The sequence below is a fragment of the Sinocyclocheilus rhinocerous genome, unplaced genomic scaffold (assembly GCF_001515625.1).
Source record: "Sinocyclocheilus rhinocerous isolate Xijiao unplaced genomic scaffold, SAMN03320098_v1.1 scaffold1799, whole genome shotgun sequence".
NCBI classification, from domain to species: Eukaryota; Metazoa; Chordata; class Actinopteri; order Cypriniformes; family Cyprinidae; genus Sinocyclocheilus; species Sinocyclocheilus rhinocerous.
In genome coordinates this window covers 355,869-372,187 of record NW_015648615.1, presented here as the reverse complement: position 1 = coordinate 372,187, position 16,319 = coordinate 355,869, and the positions used below count along the sequence as shown (strand labels likewise).

At 39.5% G+C, this 16,319-nt stretch overlaps 1 protein-coding gene and 1 long non-coding RNA gene across 3 annotated transcripts in view; both read right to left on the bottom strand.

Annotated features, from left to right (window-relative positions):
* LOC107710002 (voltage-dependent calcium channel gamma-3 subunit-like) overlaps positions 1-12,447 on the bottom strand; it is a 33,992-nt gene extending 21,545 nt beyond the window's left edge. The window contains exon 1 of one of the 2 annotated variants that reach the window (XM_016514679.1): positions 11,643-12,447. In XM_016514679.1, coding sequence (XP_016370165.1) covers positions 11,643-11,853 — 211 coding nt within the window. In that variant the 5' untranslated portion in view covers positions 11,854-12,447. The remainder of the gene's footprint in view (positions 1-11,642) is intronic. The other variant, XM_016514678.1, reaches the window with a different exon arrangement.
* Positions 1,420-1,918, bottom strand: LOC107710003 (uncharacterized). Its single transcript, XR_001636545.1, has 2 exons — positions 1,852-1,918; positions 1,420-1,649 (listed from the first exon to the last, which is right to left on the bottom strand). It is a non-coding gene; the product is annotated as an uncharacterized LOC107710003 (long non-coding RNA).
* Positions 12,448-16,319: the final 3,872 nt, after the last annotated feature.

Here is a 16,319-nt window from a genome sequence, read left to right as displayed (position 1 = left end):
TCGAGAACGGACACAAACCGGGAACCCGTACCGCGACCTCTGTTCTCTGTGCTCGTGCTTGCGCTTCGTGTGCGCTGCGTTTTTAATCACATTAAATTGTGAACGCAGGAATCGTTAAGCAGAATCGAAATGCACGCGTCTTATCGAATACCCGGTTCTTGGAAATGTGGAACCGGTTCTAAAATGGAACCGGTTTTCGATACCCGACCCTACTGATGATTCACAGTGTCAAAAGTGACAGATAGATCTAGCAGAATAAGAACTGATGGTTTGGAATCAGCTTTCGCTATCTGCAGGGCTACAGTGACCGACAGCAAAGCAGTCTTGGCCCTTTTGTCTTCAGGTATAAAATTATGTCCCACAGACAGAACTTAGAAGCTAGGATTCATACAAGGGTACAATTGTTAAGGAAGACATGCTAACATCGCTATTGAAGAACTGCTACACTACTATCTTCAATACATTCTTCTCCCAACAAAAATTTTGGTCAAGTCTACTAAATTTTTTGTATTTGAGAAATCTAGTACAGTAAAATACAGTAAAGATGATGATACATGGGGCAAATTTTTAGGTTAAAAGGGGTATTATGCACTGGCCTGTCTAGAGTGATATTGTCTTGACAAGAAGTTAAAGTGGATCATAAAGTGTCAGTTGCTGTATTTACATGCAGAGATGAGAAAAGGGTGGGTGAGGGAAGAGAGGATGACACTACAGAGGAAAGATGGAAGGGTGAAAGGGAGCATAGGTTTTGCCTAAAAGTAACTGGTAGAGGAATTGGTGGCACACAGGTAGTAATATGTAGGTTAAATGTAATAAAGAAATGTGCAGAGATGTCTATAGGTTTTACCAAATGTTGTCTGTGATACAATTGCATGTGTAAATTAAGTTAAGCTGGTTGCCTGATTTGTTAGTGCTTGTGGTGGTAAGCCATTTGAGATCGAATGAAGCTAGGAGTGGAAGTGGAAGTCTGCAGTGTAAGGCTTCTCCAGATGGATTTTGAAGTCAATTTGGCCATTTGCAAAATTATGGAAAAGGGATACCAAAAATTAAAGTCATATCATTTAAGTTCTTTCTTCTGGTGAACATAAAGGAAGATATTTTGAAGAATGTTGGTAATGAAACAGTTGCTGTTCTGTGTTGACTTCCATAGTAGAAAAAAAATAGTGGGGGCCAGAAACTGTTTGGTTACCAACATTCTTAAAAATATCGTCTTTTGTGTTCAGCACAAGAAAGAAACTCTCATACAGGTTCTGAACAAGTTGAGGGTGAGTCAATGATAGAATTTTCATTTTGGGGTGAACTAACACTTAAGAGGTAGATGTAAAATAAATGTATTTCATACTAGTTTGCCTAATCCTAAAAAATGATACTGGTATTGATATAAAATCTGCAAAGAGAAGGTATAATGATGTTGGATACTTTTTTTTTTTTTGTTCTCTGAATTAAGTTGGCACCCACCACTTTCTTTCTAAATTCAGGGTCCTTAAGGTGGTTCTCAAGGTCCTCCAATTCCTCCTTGCACTGAGCTGTCTTGAGGTCCAAGATATCGTCCTCCCTTTGACGACTCTGGTTCCTCCGCAATAGAAGTAGAATTTCCCTCTGGGAGGCCGCCAGGCTGTCTACTTTCTGCAGCAGCACATGCAGTGTTTCTGCAATAAAGGTGTTTTTTTTTTGTTTTTTTTTTAAATCAAGGATTGAAAAAAGGCTTTTATTTAATAATTTTTATTTTAAATATTAACAGAATAATTCACACAAAAAAAAAAATTTAAGAGGTAATTTAGAGGTAAACGCGTTTGTGTACACCTTTTTGATCACATTTAAACACATTTGGTATCTTGTTGTATCTTTTACCTTTGAGGTCTTTTGGCATTGAAAAATCTCTGGGAGGCCTTGTCCATGGTTGTCGCTCCACTGAAAAGGTAACATCACAATTCTGTTAGACAATTATGCAGACATTTAGTTTTTTCTTTTTAAGTTAAATGGGTCATATGATGCGATTTCAAGTTTTCCTTTCTCTTTGGAGTGTTACAAGCTGATTGTGCATAGATAAGATCCCTGAAGTTGCAAAGACTAAAGTCTCAAAACCAAAGAGATATTCTTTATCAAAGTTAAGACTCTGCCACGCCCCCTAAAACGGCTCGTTCTAACACGCCCCCCCATATCTACCTCACTATGTGGAAATATTAGCATAATGCGCCCAAATGTGCACGCAAAGAAAGAAGGCGTGGTTTCAGTAACCGCAGTTAGTGTTGAAGCAGCATGTCAGGGAGACGCTGTGTGTTTCTAGGCGAAAGCAAAAGCACTTTATTTGGCCTTTCCGAAAGTAGATGCATTTAGGAATCTTTAAGATTACTTACAACAGAACAGCAATGCATTTTATGGACGACCGTTTCGTGAACCTAGCAGAGGAGGTAGTTCTGACTTTGCTATGACAATCTGGCGCTTCTGAATCAGCTGCTGTTTTGTTATTAGTTTAAGTATTTGCTATTGATTGTTCAAATGCGGAGTTTTGCGCATCGTGTGTGTGTGTGTGTGCGCGACTCTGTTCCCCTTTCGGGCTCTGTCTACATTTATTTTGAAAGATGAAGCTCGCGATTATGGTAAGGGGCGTTACATTTCCGACGCGTGCTTGCGGTGTTCGGCCAATCACAGTGCACTGGGTCAGCTGGCCAATCAGAGCAGACTGCGCTTGTCGGAAGGAGGGACTTTGTAGAAAACAAAGAGTTTGAGAGAGGTGGGGCATAGAGGACCTACAATAATGTACAGTATTTGAAAAATAATGTGTTTTTTGAACATTAAAGCATGTCAACATATTCTGTTACACCAAATACACAAAATAATGATCTTTAAAAAAGCATCATATGACCCCTTTAAAAGAAAAAAATTAAGAGCCATAATATGGACTTTTGTAAATGCTGTGATACTATGATGCTCAGAAACTGTTATTTCCTTCTCACATTGCTGATTTCACCATTAACTCTTCACCTGAACAGTTTGTGTTTTTGACATCACCTTTTCTGTGTTATCATGTTTGGTTCAGGAGATATGACTCAAAATACATAATTTGGTTATGGCGGAAAGTAAAATGGTCACCATGGCAACCACGAGGTGTTTTTGCAATGGCTCCATTTCTGAAAAAGTTTCATGCTTTTATGAAAAAGTGAACATATCACCTCAAATTTTGCACATATCACCTGACTATTTTGGTAACTTACCCTTTTAAATATTCCTAAAACAATTATAAAAACACCAGTTATACATGAAAAACTGACCCAAACTTAGCCTGAAATTCACCAGTTTGATGGGTTGCATACTGCTAACTCACCCCAGCAAGGCCAAAGTGCTTCGACAGAGGAATGACAGTATTCATCTAAAGTGGGCTGTGCTCCCTATTTGTAATTCAATGAGACCATCTTGTCTTTTGGTTGCCAAAGACAGAGCTCATGAATATTTGGGCTTACTGCACAACACATGACAGTAGAACCATGAAAGTGAACACATTTTGTGTGGGGGGTAAATCCTAAAAGGGCATATGTTCGGCCGATAAACATTTGCCCGACACCATCAGAGCCTGATCCGAAGGATGAAGTGCGTTCTGCTACGTATGGGAGGGACTCAAAGCCAGCTGGTACATACATGTGAATCCAACAGCAGTCAATGCTGACGCTGTGATTGCTGTGAAAGCACTTTTCTTCTGACACACATCGAATGGCCTTCATCTCATGGCTATTCTTCAGAGCCAACGTGCTTGATTTAGTTTTCCATGAAAAAGAGGAAGCTGCCTGTGCAAGCCAGCTAAAGGTTCCTGCCAGCCCCTTCTCCACAGAGAGGTCTCCTCAGGCGCGGGCCAATATCGAGTTTAATCGACTTATTTGGCTTGTTAACACTCTTGCAGCGTTGCCCATATTCACGCAGAGCTAAAGTCACACACACACACATCAATATTCAGTTCTAGCCCTCCCTGATCCCTTTGCTTTCCCACTATCCCTAATAAAATACGTATCATACAAGAGCTCTGGAATAGCGCTGGACATCTACATGAAATGTGCCAAAAACTGTTCCACATGAGTGGATGCAAGCGAGTAAACAACCGGGGCTTTAGGGAGATAATGGCACTTAATAACACAGGGGAGGAACACAGCTTTTTCAGCGGGCTTCCTAATCACAATACACCATGAGATCGCAGAAACACAAGACGGATAGCTCATAAAAACAGGGACACAGCCATAACTATTGTTCGGCGGTGAGCTTATGAAACCCCGCAGGTGGACATGCTGCAGATATTGAAGACACTTACTCATTGCCAAAGCCATAATAATTAATGCGGTGACTTGTGCGGACGGGCCGTGTGGGTGCTGCTTTGAAGAGCTATAGCGATACTATTGAGCTCTAAGTACATTAAGAGAAACCCCCTAGAGGCCAGCACAATCAATGCTTGCCCACGCAGTGTGAAAGTCTGTGTCTGACACCGCAAAGGACCTTGGGACTGCTGGACTTATATTGTTGTTAGTATCAGACAAAGCTCAGTATTTAGATGCAACAATTGTGTGGGCATGCATGCACACTTGCATATGAGTGTTTCTTCAACTACGGGCACTTGTACAGTACATCCCAGGGGTTGAAACTAGAAGCGTAACTTTAATTCTCTTGTTCTTTTATATGAAGGTCACATAAAAACTATCACGGAAAATTTTTACAAGTGCCTTTTATGTAGATTTTATTGTTCTGCTCATGTCCCTAACCTAGTTGCAAAAGTTTTGATGAAACAAGTGAATGAATCTAAGTGAAACAAATAAATAAAAAGAAAAAATGTAGGGCGGGACTTTGTTCTATCCATCGGCTGTTAATTGGATGGAGGCAGATCTGAATGTGAGCTTGCAATCTACTGTAAGAAAGGGGTGGCTATATAAATAAAGGTGACTTGACTTGACTAAATACCCTTGGCTGATACTAATAACTTAAAAAGTCTCTATACTGTATGTCAGCTGATAATTTATATGGAACCAATATCACACATCCCTCTATTTTCCAAAAGTTTGTATATACACAGCAACAAGCATACTTGCAGTAATGAAGTCTAATAGTAACAATGTCTTATGAGCAGCATTTATTAATGTCTATCAAACTATGCAAAAAGTGTGAAAAATATTGATTAATGCTTTTGAACACTTTGCCTTTATGACAGTCTCCTGTATGTGTGACAACAAAGTGACAATACTAGTAGCAGAGCAAATGGGCCACACACACAAAGACGGATTGCCAGCAACACATTCTCAGAAGCCCTGTTATCACCTAAATCAACACTCATTGAAAAGTGTTTGCACAAACAGATTTTTCAGGCCTGCTTTCTCTTGGCACCCTGTCCCTCTCGTCAATATAGTACAGTCTCTTACTTTATTCCACACTCTCCCTTTCACAGTAACCAAAAAGAAATCCATCCTAGCCCTGGCACTTCATCTCAAGCTAATGCGAGCCGCTCAGTATCTCTGGCAGGTCTGTATGAATATGTGTGCGTATTTATGTACTGTATACAGCAGGCACGTGTCCAAAAGAGAGCGTTTTGGGTCAGCAGAGGGCCTGACGACATCCATAAAACTATATCACGCTCCTTAGTGAATGTCTTTCCAATAACAGCACATATAAAATATATAATCCCTCCTCCTTGTTGAAAACCCAGTTATGGGTCACCAGTCTTTGATCAGTGATGTGTAACCTTTGCGACTAATTAACCCAAAAACTCAAAAACAAAAACTCACTTCCTCCAGCTCGGCCCACAGGAGTCGGGCCGGCCGTGTTATCTCTGGTCGCTGAGCCTCTGAGATGGGGAGGAGACATGGGGAGCTATTTTTGCAAGCTGCAATGCTGTTAGAGGATCTATCAAGAGTAATTTGCCTCACAAAGGTCATCGCAGCCAGAGGCAGAGGCAGCATCACAGGCAGGAGCCTGGAACAGCAGTGACTCACTATGGTCCACATTCTCCTGCCGGCTTCACAGGACGCCATGTACCCACCACATCAAATCAACACACTGTCATGGAGGGATAAACTACCATCAATATTGTATTGATTTTGCATGGCATTAGATATTAATACATCGGTTTGCTAAACGTTGCATGGTTTCAGAAGCCCAGCCTATACAAAATTGTGCTCTTTGCAGTTTGTCACAGTGCATGGTGGGTACGCTGTACTTTTAGCAATGCCTTACACTCCAAAAACAGTGAGGAATGTGGGACTAAAACGGTCCCTGAGTTTCCCATCGCATATACATACTAGACAATACTCTTTGAGGAATAGACAATGCGTCACTAACTGTGCATATGAACGTTTTCACAAACAAATCATGATTCATCAATAACTTTCATACTGAAATGTATTCTAAATTTACCAAAAAAATATAAGAGCAACTGAAACCACATGCATGCCAAAATCTAATAAAGTTTGGACTTTGGAGTAATTCAGATTTTATGTTTTTGAAAGAAGTCTCTTATATGCTCGCAAATGCTGAATTTATTTGATCAAAAATATACTAAAAACCATAATATTGTGAAATATTAATATTTTGTGAAATGTGATTTATTTCTAAAGCTGAATTTTCATTACCCCAGCCTTCAGTGTCACATGATCATTCAGAAATTATTCTAATGTGCTGAAATGGTGCACAATTATTAATACATTTTCTTATTATTATTAATGTTTAATGTATTTTTTTTCCTGTAGTTTTTGCTGTTTACTATTTTTGTGGAAACCATGATACTTTTTTCATGCTTCTTTGATGAATAAAAAGTTCAAATGAAAAGTATTTATTTACTTAAAATAGACATCTTATGTTTTTTTTGTTTAAAAAAAAACGTTTTTACTGTCACTTTTATCAATTTAATGCATTCTTGCTGAATAAAAGTAATGTTTTTTCTGTGAGAAGTTCCACATAGAATAATCCACATAAATACTAATGAATGAGACCCAGTGCTCTCTGGAATATACAATTCTGATTGGTCATTCGGCAGTCAGATATTTCTGGTCATTCGGCAGTCAGATATTTCTTAGTATTTGCCTATTGTCCATGACAACACTGTATGTACTTTAATTATCATTGTCTTATTTACAGGCTGATTGTTTTGTAAATTGTAATGAACTAAAGCACAAGTTAAATTTTCAAATAATTTCAACTCTAATCAATATTTAATATCCACATATTGATTTATTTGGTGGGTAGCTGTGTTATAAGTTGGATAATGTAAAGTTAGTTGGCCATTATCACAAAAAATAGACCCCAGCTCGGGGCAGAGTACATTATCACATACAGTATATACTTCACCAGAAAGAATAGGCTGCTCAATTACTTGTCGTCATTTAAAATCAGGAAGCCTCTTCACATTCCCCCGTAAGTCTTTACACAAAGACGTGTAGGAGCTCATGTCAGCGGCACTAAATGAAAATGGTGAAAGCATATCTGACTGTTATACTGACTGGGCTTTAACACAAAGAAACATTCATTATTAATTTCTTCTGCTCATTCAAATGATAGAGCAGTGGGCCTATCTTGCAGGCGGGAGCGGCTGGTTTCCAAGGAGATGTGTGTGCGTGATGAGAGTGTATGAGACAGGCTTTGCTTGGGTGCACACTTGGAAGGAAGAGTACCTCTTCATCACTCCCTGCTTTGCCTCTCTCTCCCCCTCCTTACCTCAGTTCCCAGGTTATCATTTATCCTGAGCACGGCCAAACCGTTCCCATGAGGTCCACCTGCACTTGAGGACGTACTGCATTCATCTTACACCTCCATTCAGCATATGAACCCGTGTTAAATTCCACCGGGGCGTTCCCTTATTATTACGTACATAACCGCTAATGCGTCTCCCTATGATGACATGCGACGCAACACGCCATATATTTAGCCCTCATGTTCTGTTTGGGAGGCCTCGAGGCCAATTTAATAGCGTGAAAATTATACTTCATATTAAAGGATCGGGCTGATACTTCTTGACTTTTCCCAATCTTCTGAGAATTGATTATGAACACAATTTTAACTTACGCTTCAAAAATTCTCCTCTGAAAAATGTTACATCATTTCTGTTTGGGTCTCAGAGACCCAAGATATAAAACAAGATTAAATGTAATGGATTTTCACATGCTCAATTCTCTGACACTGTACAAATAAACTCCTGCCATTTGTTTTGATATATATATATTTCTTTATTAGAATTACTGGAATTAATAAAAGTCACGTATCTAAAAGTGCATATCTACTTTATGATAAAACAGATGGTTAAAGCTTCAAAATTATCTGCTGACTGGGTTTTTGATTAGATTAGAGGAGCATATTAAAATAATTCTGAAAGGTTCATTTTGAAATTACTATTATTATTTTTAGACATACACTACCAGTAAGATTTTTGAAGTTGCACGTCTCTTATGCTTACAAAGGAAAAATTGAAATCGCATCATATGACCCCTTTAATGAAACATACAGTAAATTATATTTGATATTTTTAGGCATCTTAGATCAAAAAGTTCAAAAGAACAACATTTTGTTGTTTGTAACATACATTAAAAATGTACCCTCACGATCAATGTCTTTCTGAAAAAGCAAAAGTAAAAACAAATCTTACTGACCCTTAAACTTTTTAACAGTAGTGTAAATCACGGGGTCTTTGTAACCCATACATAAAAAACCATAAACGATAATCTGGAAAAGAACAGGGCTAATAAAGTCATGCCTTTTGTTAACTGTGTATTTCAATGTAAAATTGGAGCAGTGAATCATATTCTCATGCTGATTCATATCATTCATATAAATTCTAATGGTCTGATATGATGTTTGCTTTAAACATATGACTGTACCATCAGCCTTTGGCATTTAAACTGTAATTATGTGGTAAGAATCATGATCTTAAGCGGCCCATCAAATCCAAGTCACACTTTATTTCACAGCTTTTCCAGGAAGTCTCGATCAGTGCTGCTTGGCACACAGAGTATATACACAGCAACAAGCACACAATATTGGCACACAGAGCTGTACTTGAACTCTCCAAGAGCGTTTAACACACCTGGCTGCTGGACATGTAAGGAGGCTGAAGACAAAGGTAGTGTGACTTGACAGACTACTGAAAACATGAACACAAACTTACACTCCTTCGCTAACACTAATGTTGCACTCATGGCTATTCAATAATAAGCACTGGTACACCTGTACAGTTTTCTTTCTCAGCGCAAACAACTCTCTTCTGATGCTTTACCCTTAAATTTATAAGCATCTAAACTATCAAAAGTAATAGTTCACGCAAAAATTAATGACTTCCGAACATGTATGACTTTCTTTATGGAACATAAAAAAGAAGATCTTTTGAGAAATGTCTCAGTGTTTTTTTTTGTGCAAGTCAATAAAAGTCCATAGGGTCTAAAGAAAGCTGCAAAGAAACTTTCAATTTACGGACAAAAGCAAAAGTGTTTTTCATGATATCTTTTTTGTGTTCAGCTAAAAAATTACTTGAGGGTGAGTAAATCATGACAGAATTTTCATTTTTTGGTGAACTATCATTTCAAACATAAGACCAATAATCACAAAGAGGCCAAATCTCTCAAGAACAATAAGTCAACGTGTATAAAGGAAAATATAAAGGAAAATATATTTAAAGTCAATCTGAATTGGTTTCGCAACCCTTTTTATCTTCATAATTCAACACATTTCTGATCTAGAAAGACTATTTGAAAACGTGATTTTATCAATTGAGAATTAATTGGATTGTGATAAGTAGGTATTTTATACCAGAATGGAGGCAGACCGAATGAGAGTTTGCTAAAATGTGTCTACATACCTTTTTGGCTATTGGCTATTTTAACATTATCAAATAGGTTGCATGGCCTGATGTCATCACAACATGAAAGCTGTTTCCATTAAGAGTAAGTAATGAAATTTTAATTCAAGATTACAAAGGCCAACATTTTTTCGATGAAATAAGAGCAGAAATGGGAAAGTAAAAAGGGTCAGTGTTGGTTACATGTTGATTTTAAATAACATCAACAGGCAAAGCAAAGCCGTCATGCATGAAGTGATGTAGAGAGAAGAGGGCTGTAGAGCAGCACACTCTTGAAGGTTATATTCAGAGAGCAGTCATGTAGTCTTGTCCAGCAGAAAGCCTCATTATTACCTTCCTCAAAGATTTATGTACAGACAAGCCTAGACCATGACTCAGAGTGATAGGTTTCTACTTAGCCGGATCAATCCCTCATTGATATTAAGCAAATAAATCATAAGAATCTTTTTGAGATTTAAAGTGGATCAAAAATGGCTGTGGGTATCTGTGCACTGGGTGACAGTGACATACACTTCAATTAAATTAATACTGAAAAGTCAATCACTGGATTTGTGTAATCTGCCATGGCCACATCTATTGGATTGCGCCCATCCCTTTCAATTAAAGATGAGGATCTTCCCATCACACTGCAGTCATGTCACCTCTCTGTGTTCCCTGGGGCAGGAGATTAATCAAAGTTTGAAAAGACATTATGAAGTACATTATTTCACTCCCAGTCAAGCAGTGTCAGAGCTGCCAAAACCAAAACGGCATGGAATTAAAATTAATCCGTCCAGAGGACAAAGGCAAGGAAAGAGAGGGAAGATAAGGAGGAAAACGAGGAAAACAGAGGAAGAGGATAAGCAAAAGGAACAAGCCATCACCATGTTTTGGGAGTGTATGATGTACATTTGAATAACAGGGTATGTTTTAAACTCCACAGGGTGTTTTGTTGAGCTCACTGTACTCGTGTAAGGCTGGAGGCTTCTTGTTTGAATTGACTTTGATTTCCCCTCAAAAAGCCTTTTAAAGCTGCTTTGTGTGAGGTGAGACAACAGTCTGTTCAGAGCATCTTGACTGACATAACAGACGGGCTGATTACAGCTTTATGAGTGAATACACTGCACCCCAAAATATATATATTTTCATAATTTTAAGGCTTCTAGATTCTTTCCTTTATGTAAGGGACAGATTTATTTATGTTATCTGTATTGGTAACATTATTTCAATGACACTAACAGCATTAGCCAATTATTCTGTTCCGTGTCAACAGCTTGCAATACTGAGACATTTATACTTCACAGAATAGAGTGCTTTCATTGAACTGCAATATAAGGTAATCAATATGATTGCCTATCTTATTTTGAATTGACAAGTGAGTAATTAGACAATTTAGCCCTGATCTATTGGTTATATGACAGCTGCAATCATCATGCTGCCTATGTAAAAGACTCGATTTGCGAAAAAATCATTTAAACAAGTTAGGACTGAACTAAATACTGTAGTATAAAAATACATTCTGGTGACAGACTAAGGTTAGTAGTGCTTCCAATGTGTCACATTAAATAATCCTCAGTTTAATCATCAGTTAGATAGGATAGAATGAACACAAGCGTATAGGCTTGTGTTAAAAATAAAGGTTCTTTATTGGCATCAATGGTTCCACAAAGAACCTTTACCATCCATGGAACCTTTTCATTCCACAAAACAGACAGACAGACAGACATACTAGAAGACAGACAGACAGACAGACAGACAGACAGATAGATAGATAGATAGATAGATAGATAGATAGATAGATAGATAGGAACGCACATAAGTTGGACCCCTTCCCCTTGGATAAATCTCTTACCTTCTAGACAGCAGGTTCTCCACAGTCCGGAGTGGGTCATGACTTCCTCATTCTTCCTGCTCGTCTCGTTCTCGTTATTACTTTTGACCCGGCACACTCCTCGTGAGTACAGCCAGTAGTCCGTTCCCACAGCGATAGTCATCAGGCTGAACGCGGCAAACGCGCCCACTGTGGTGATGAGCATTTGGACTCCTCTGTCACACATCAACATTTTGCCTCATTTCAGGATGGGGGGTCAAAACAGGGTTCGTAGCGTGTCTCGTAAATCCTCCTAGCCTGTCTGGTGTGCGGACTCCATGCTCCAATCGACTTTAGAAGCCCATAACATTATTATGTGCTGATTTCTGGGGTCTCGAGACTGTTGCAGTCGCTGTTGATTCTTCTCAAGTTCAGTAGGAAACCTCACAGTGTTCCCATCGCTTAAGCGGAGAGCTAGGCTATTTGTTTCTCATTCTGGGTTGTGAAAAAACTGTTATCGAGGAACAGTCTCTCATCAGCACCACAGCATTTTGCAATTGAGGCACCAGGCTAAACGAATGACACGATGTTTCGCCTGTGACTTCACAAGAACATCTTTGTTCCCCGAAAACGGCAATAAACCAGTAATTTTGCACGGAGAGTAAGTATCAAAAATAATGTCCTTTGTTAATCCAGCGGAAAATACCTTCGTTCAACGGATGCATCCGGTATTTTTCTCTAAAACACAAGAGAAGAGTAAAATATCCCACTTCATTATCAGCTTGTCTGTCCAAAAATCCCCTTCAGATCTGGCGAATCTAAAAAAAATTTCATTTGATTGTGGAGCAGCATGTTATGAAGGCACCTATCAAGAAGTGATCGTTTAAATGAGCATAATCCCAGCACTTGTAATTGCTGTCAACGGTGATGCTGGTCTCCGCAAATGTGTTTTACAGCAATGACAGCTCCCACGTTCCACGCGAATCCGCTCGTTTGAAACACCGCCCACAGAGGGAGCGGAGCGGAGCGCGCTGGCTGCTCTCCGCGCTGCTGAATGGACGAAGCCTCTCGTCTAATCTCTGAGTTTCTCCCCGCACAGCGCCCCTGGCTCAACCAATGTGCTACTTAAGGCCTTCATATGCAAAGATATGGGCAAGAAGCGATGCATGAATATTCGGACCCTGGAGAACAGGAACGTCCTTAAAGAGCCACAGACATTTTCGACGATTTCCTCCGTGGAGACCTTCACATGGACAATTCCGGAGAGTTTTATAGATCACAAAAGATAGATAGATAGATAGATAGATAGATAGATAGATAGATAGATAGGAACGCACATAAGTTGGACCCCTTCCCCTTGGATAAATCTCTTACCTTCTAGACAGCAGGTTCTCCACAGTCCGGAGTGGGTCATGACTTCCTCATTCTTCCTGCTCGTCTCGTTCTCGTTATTACTTTTGACCCGGCACACTCCTCGTGAGTACAGCCAGTAGTCCGTTCCCACAGCGATAGTCATCAGGCTGAACGCGGCAAACGCGCCCACTGTGGTGATGAGCATTTGGACTCCTCTGTCACACATCAACATTTTGCCTCATTTCAGGATGGGGAGTCAAAACAGGGTTCTTAGCGTGTCTCGTAAAACCTCCTAGTCTGCCTGGTGCGCGGACTCCAATCGACTTCAGAAGCCCATACCATTATTATGTGCTGATGTCTGTGGTGTCGATACTGTTGCAGTCGCTGTTGCTGCTTCTCAAGTTCAGTAAGAAACCTCACAGTGTTTCCATCGCTTAAGCGGAGAGCTATTTGTTTGTCATTCTGGGTTGTGAAAAAACTGTTTTCGAGGAACAGTCTCTCATCAGCACCACAGCATTTTGCAATTGAGGCACCAGGCTAAACGAATGACACGATGTTTCGCCTGTGACTTCACAAGAACATCTTTGTTCCCCGAAAACGGCAATAAACCAGTAATTTTGCACGGAGAGTAAGTATCAAAAATAATGTCCTTTGTTAATCCAGCGGAAAATACCTTCGTTCAACGGATGCATCCGGTATTTTTCTCTAAAACACAAGAGAGGAGTAAAATATCCCACTTCATGATCAGCTTGTGTCTGTCCAAAATTCCCCTTCAGATCTGGCGAATCTAAAGAAAATGTCATTTGATTATATGTGGAGCAGCATGTTATGAAGGCACCTATCAAGAAGTGATCGTTTAAATGAGCATAATCCCAGCACTTGTAATTGCTGTCAACGGTGATGCTGGTCTCCGCAAATGTGTTTTACAGCAATGACAGCTCCCACGTTCCACGCGAATCCGCTCGTTTGAAACACCGCCCACAGAGGGAGCGGAGCGGAGCGCGCTGGCTGCTCTCCGCGCTGCTGAATGGACGAAGCCTCTCGTCTAATCTCTGAGTTTCTCCCCGCACAGCGCCCCTGGCTCAACCAATGTGCTACTTACGGCCTTCATATGCAAAGATATGGGCAAGAAGCGATGCATGAAAAATCGGACCCTGGAGAACAGGAACGTCCTTAAAGAGCCACAGACATTTTCGATGATTTCCTCCATGGAGACCTTCACATGGGCAATTCCGGAGAGTTTTATACATCACTAAATTCATAGGGATATGTTGATGACAGTACAATCAAAAGTGCAAAACGATTTGCATTGATCTGGTTTTTGAATTGGGGAACCGCAAAAAAATGTGGATTCTGTTGTTCTAAAAAAAAAATCCTGGATCTACAGCGCGATTTTTTTTACTTTAAACCACATAAACACATTTCATTACACCAAATACACAAAATAATGTTCTTTTTAGCAGCATCATATGACCCCTTTAACATAGAAGCTAAGTTTATACAACTGGCCCCTAGTTGGCGATGTCACATTAAACACTATGCACCTTTACAAAGAGACGATAATGGTATCATTTTTTAAAAACTTGCACTTTTTTTCACAACCATTTTCAAAAGATTGTGTTTTCAGGCCCCCAAAACGCAGTTGTCATGATGGAATTTTTTTTTTTAAATAAAGACTGAAAGAGTTTCCAGAAGCTTGGTGATGGTGGCATTGAAGTCATGCGACTGTGGTATAGTTCGTTTATAGACTATGTTTAGCCTCTGACAACTCTATTTGGGCTTCAAAATTCACAAAGTTGTTCACATGTGAAGAATGTCATAATGAACAAAATGCATAAGGATCATAAACTTTTGTAGGTCACAGAGCTTATTTTCTGAAATAATCTGAAAGCCAATGGAAAAATCCTATTGGGTTTTTGTCGAGGAAACCAGCGTGATGGAAACTTCCATGTTGGCCTTCAAAAGTATGTGATCGCTGCAGTGTGCTATTAGCCTAAAAGGTTGGCCTAATCCTACTGTAGCAAAAATAAGCAAGGCCATGCTTAAGTGAAGTTAAGGTCAGGACCCATTTTTTGCACATTATTTAAAGTTGTGAAATAAATGAGCAGATGAGAAACGCATGTGTCACACCTAATGTGACACATCACCTCTTGTACTGTGTGAAGATCAGATCAAAGTCTTCCTCCCACTACAGCTCACAGTGTTACATGCTTTCTCACAGAACCTCCCTTCGTTTAACATGACATACCCATCTTCACTACCCCTAAATATAGCCTGGAAATGACATTTCTGTTTTACTTTTTTGTTATCGTTCACTTGGTCCTTACAATGCATGCAAAACACGCTAGTGTGATTCCTGCCCTTTTCATCAAGACGATGAACAAGCGGGAAGCACCTTTATCCCTTTATTCCTGCTTTCCTCCGACGGAGCCAGCGTAAGCATTGAGGATGAAGTTATCCTATGAATAATGCTTTCTAATTCAAATGCTCAGCTACAAATCTCTAGAAGGATAATGACAGATGGTACAAATCGAAAGAGTGTCGTCTAAATTGTTGCCGTGATGCAAGACTTGGTTTCTTTCCCACTGACACAGCTTTGTGCTGTTCATATCATATTCAAATCAATAATACAATTCTAAAATCAATGTGAATGACATTCTAGTAAAAAAAGGTAATCATTTTTTTAAGCTATCCAATAAACAACCAAGAGTGTGAACTCCACCCGAAGAGCACTGCAATAACAAGACATCAAGCTTTTGAGATGAATCCATTTATTCACCATGTGCCATTTCCTGTGAAGTGATTACGATAACCCCTCTGTTCACATCCCTCTTTAACCTCTCATTCACAGTGGTTCCCCACAGAGGCACTGGGCTTGATTGATCTGGCACTGTATGAATGCCTGTGAATGAGCTCCAGATTGTCTTTAAATGGGGATGTGGGGTTTTATGTTAGAGGGACCAGTGCCATGAAGGTCAGTTCACATAGCTGTGTCATTTGCTGATGGAGCTGGAATGCAGTGAGATCGCTCAGCTTTAAGGGTGACAAAGAAGCACAAGGATTCTGTTCCTTCTGCAATAAAGCTAATGGCCGAAATAAAGAATTTTCAAAGAAACTGACAGCAGAGAAATTCAGTGTATTATGGGCAAACATCGATTTCCCCAGATGCACACTTTGACTTTTTGGCAGATTTCCTTATTTTTGCCTTCACTAAATAAAAAGCTGTAAATGAAACAAAGATTTTCGGAGTATATGTTTTACAAGAAAACACTATTTCAGTCTTTCTACTTCAAAATGTTGTGTTTACTTCAACGTATTACGTTCTGTTTCTTTGTAATTATTTGTTAAAATTTACTAGCAATTTTG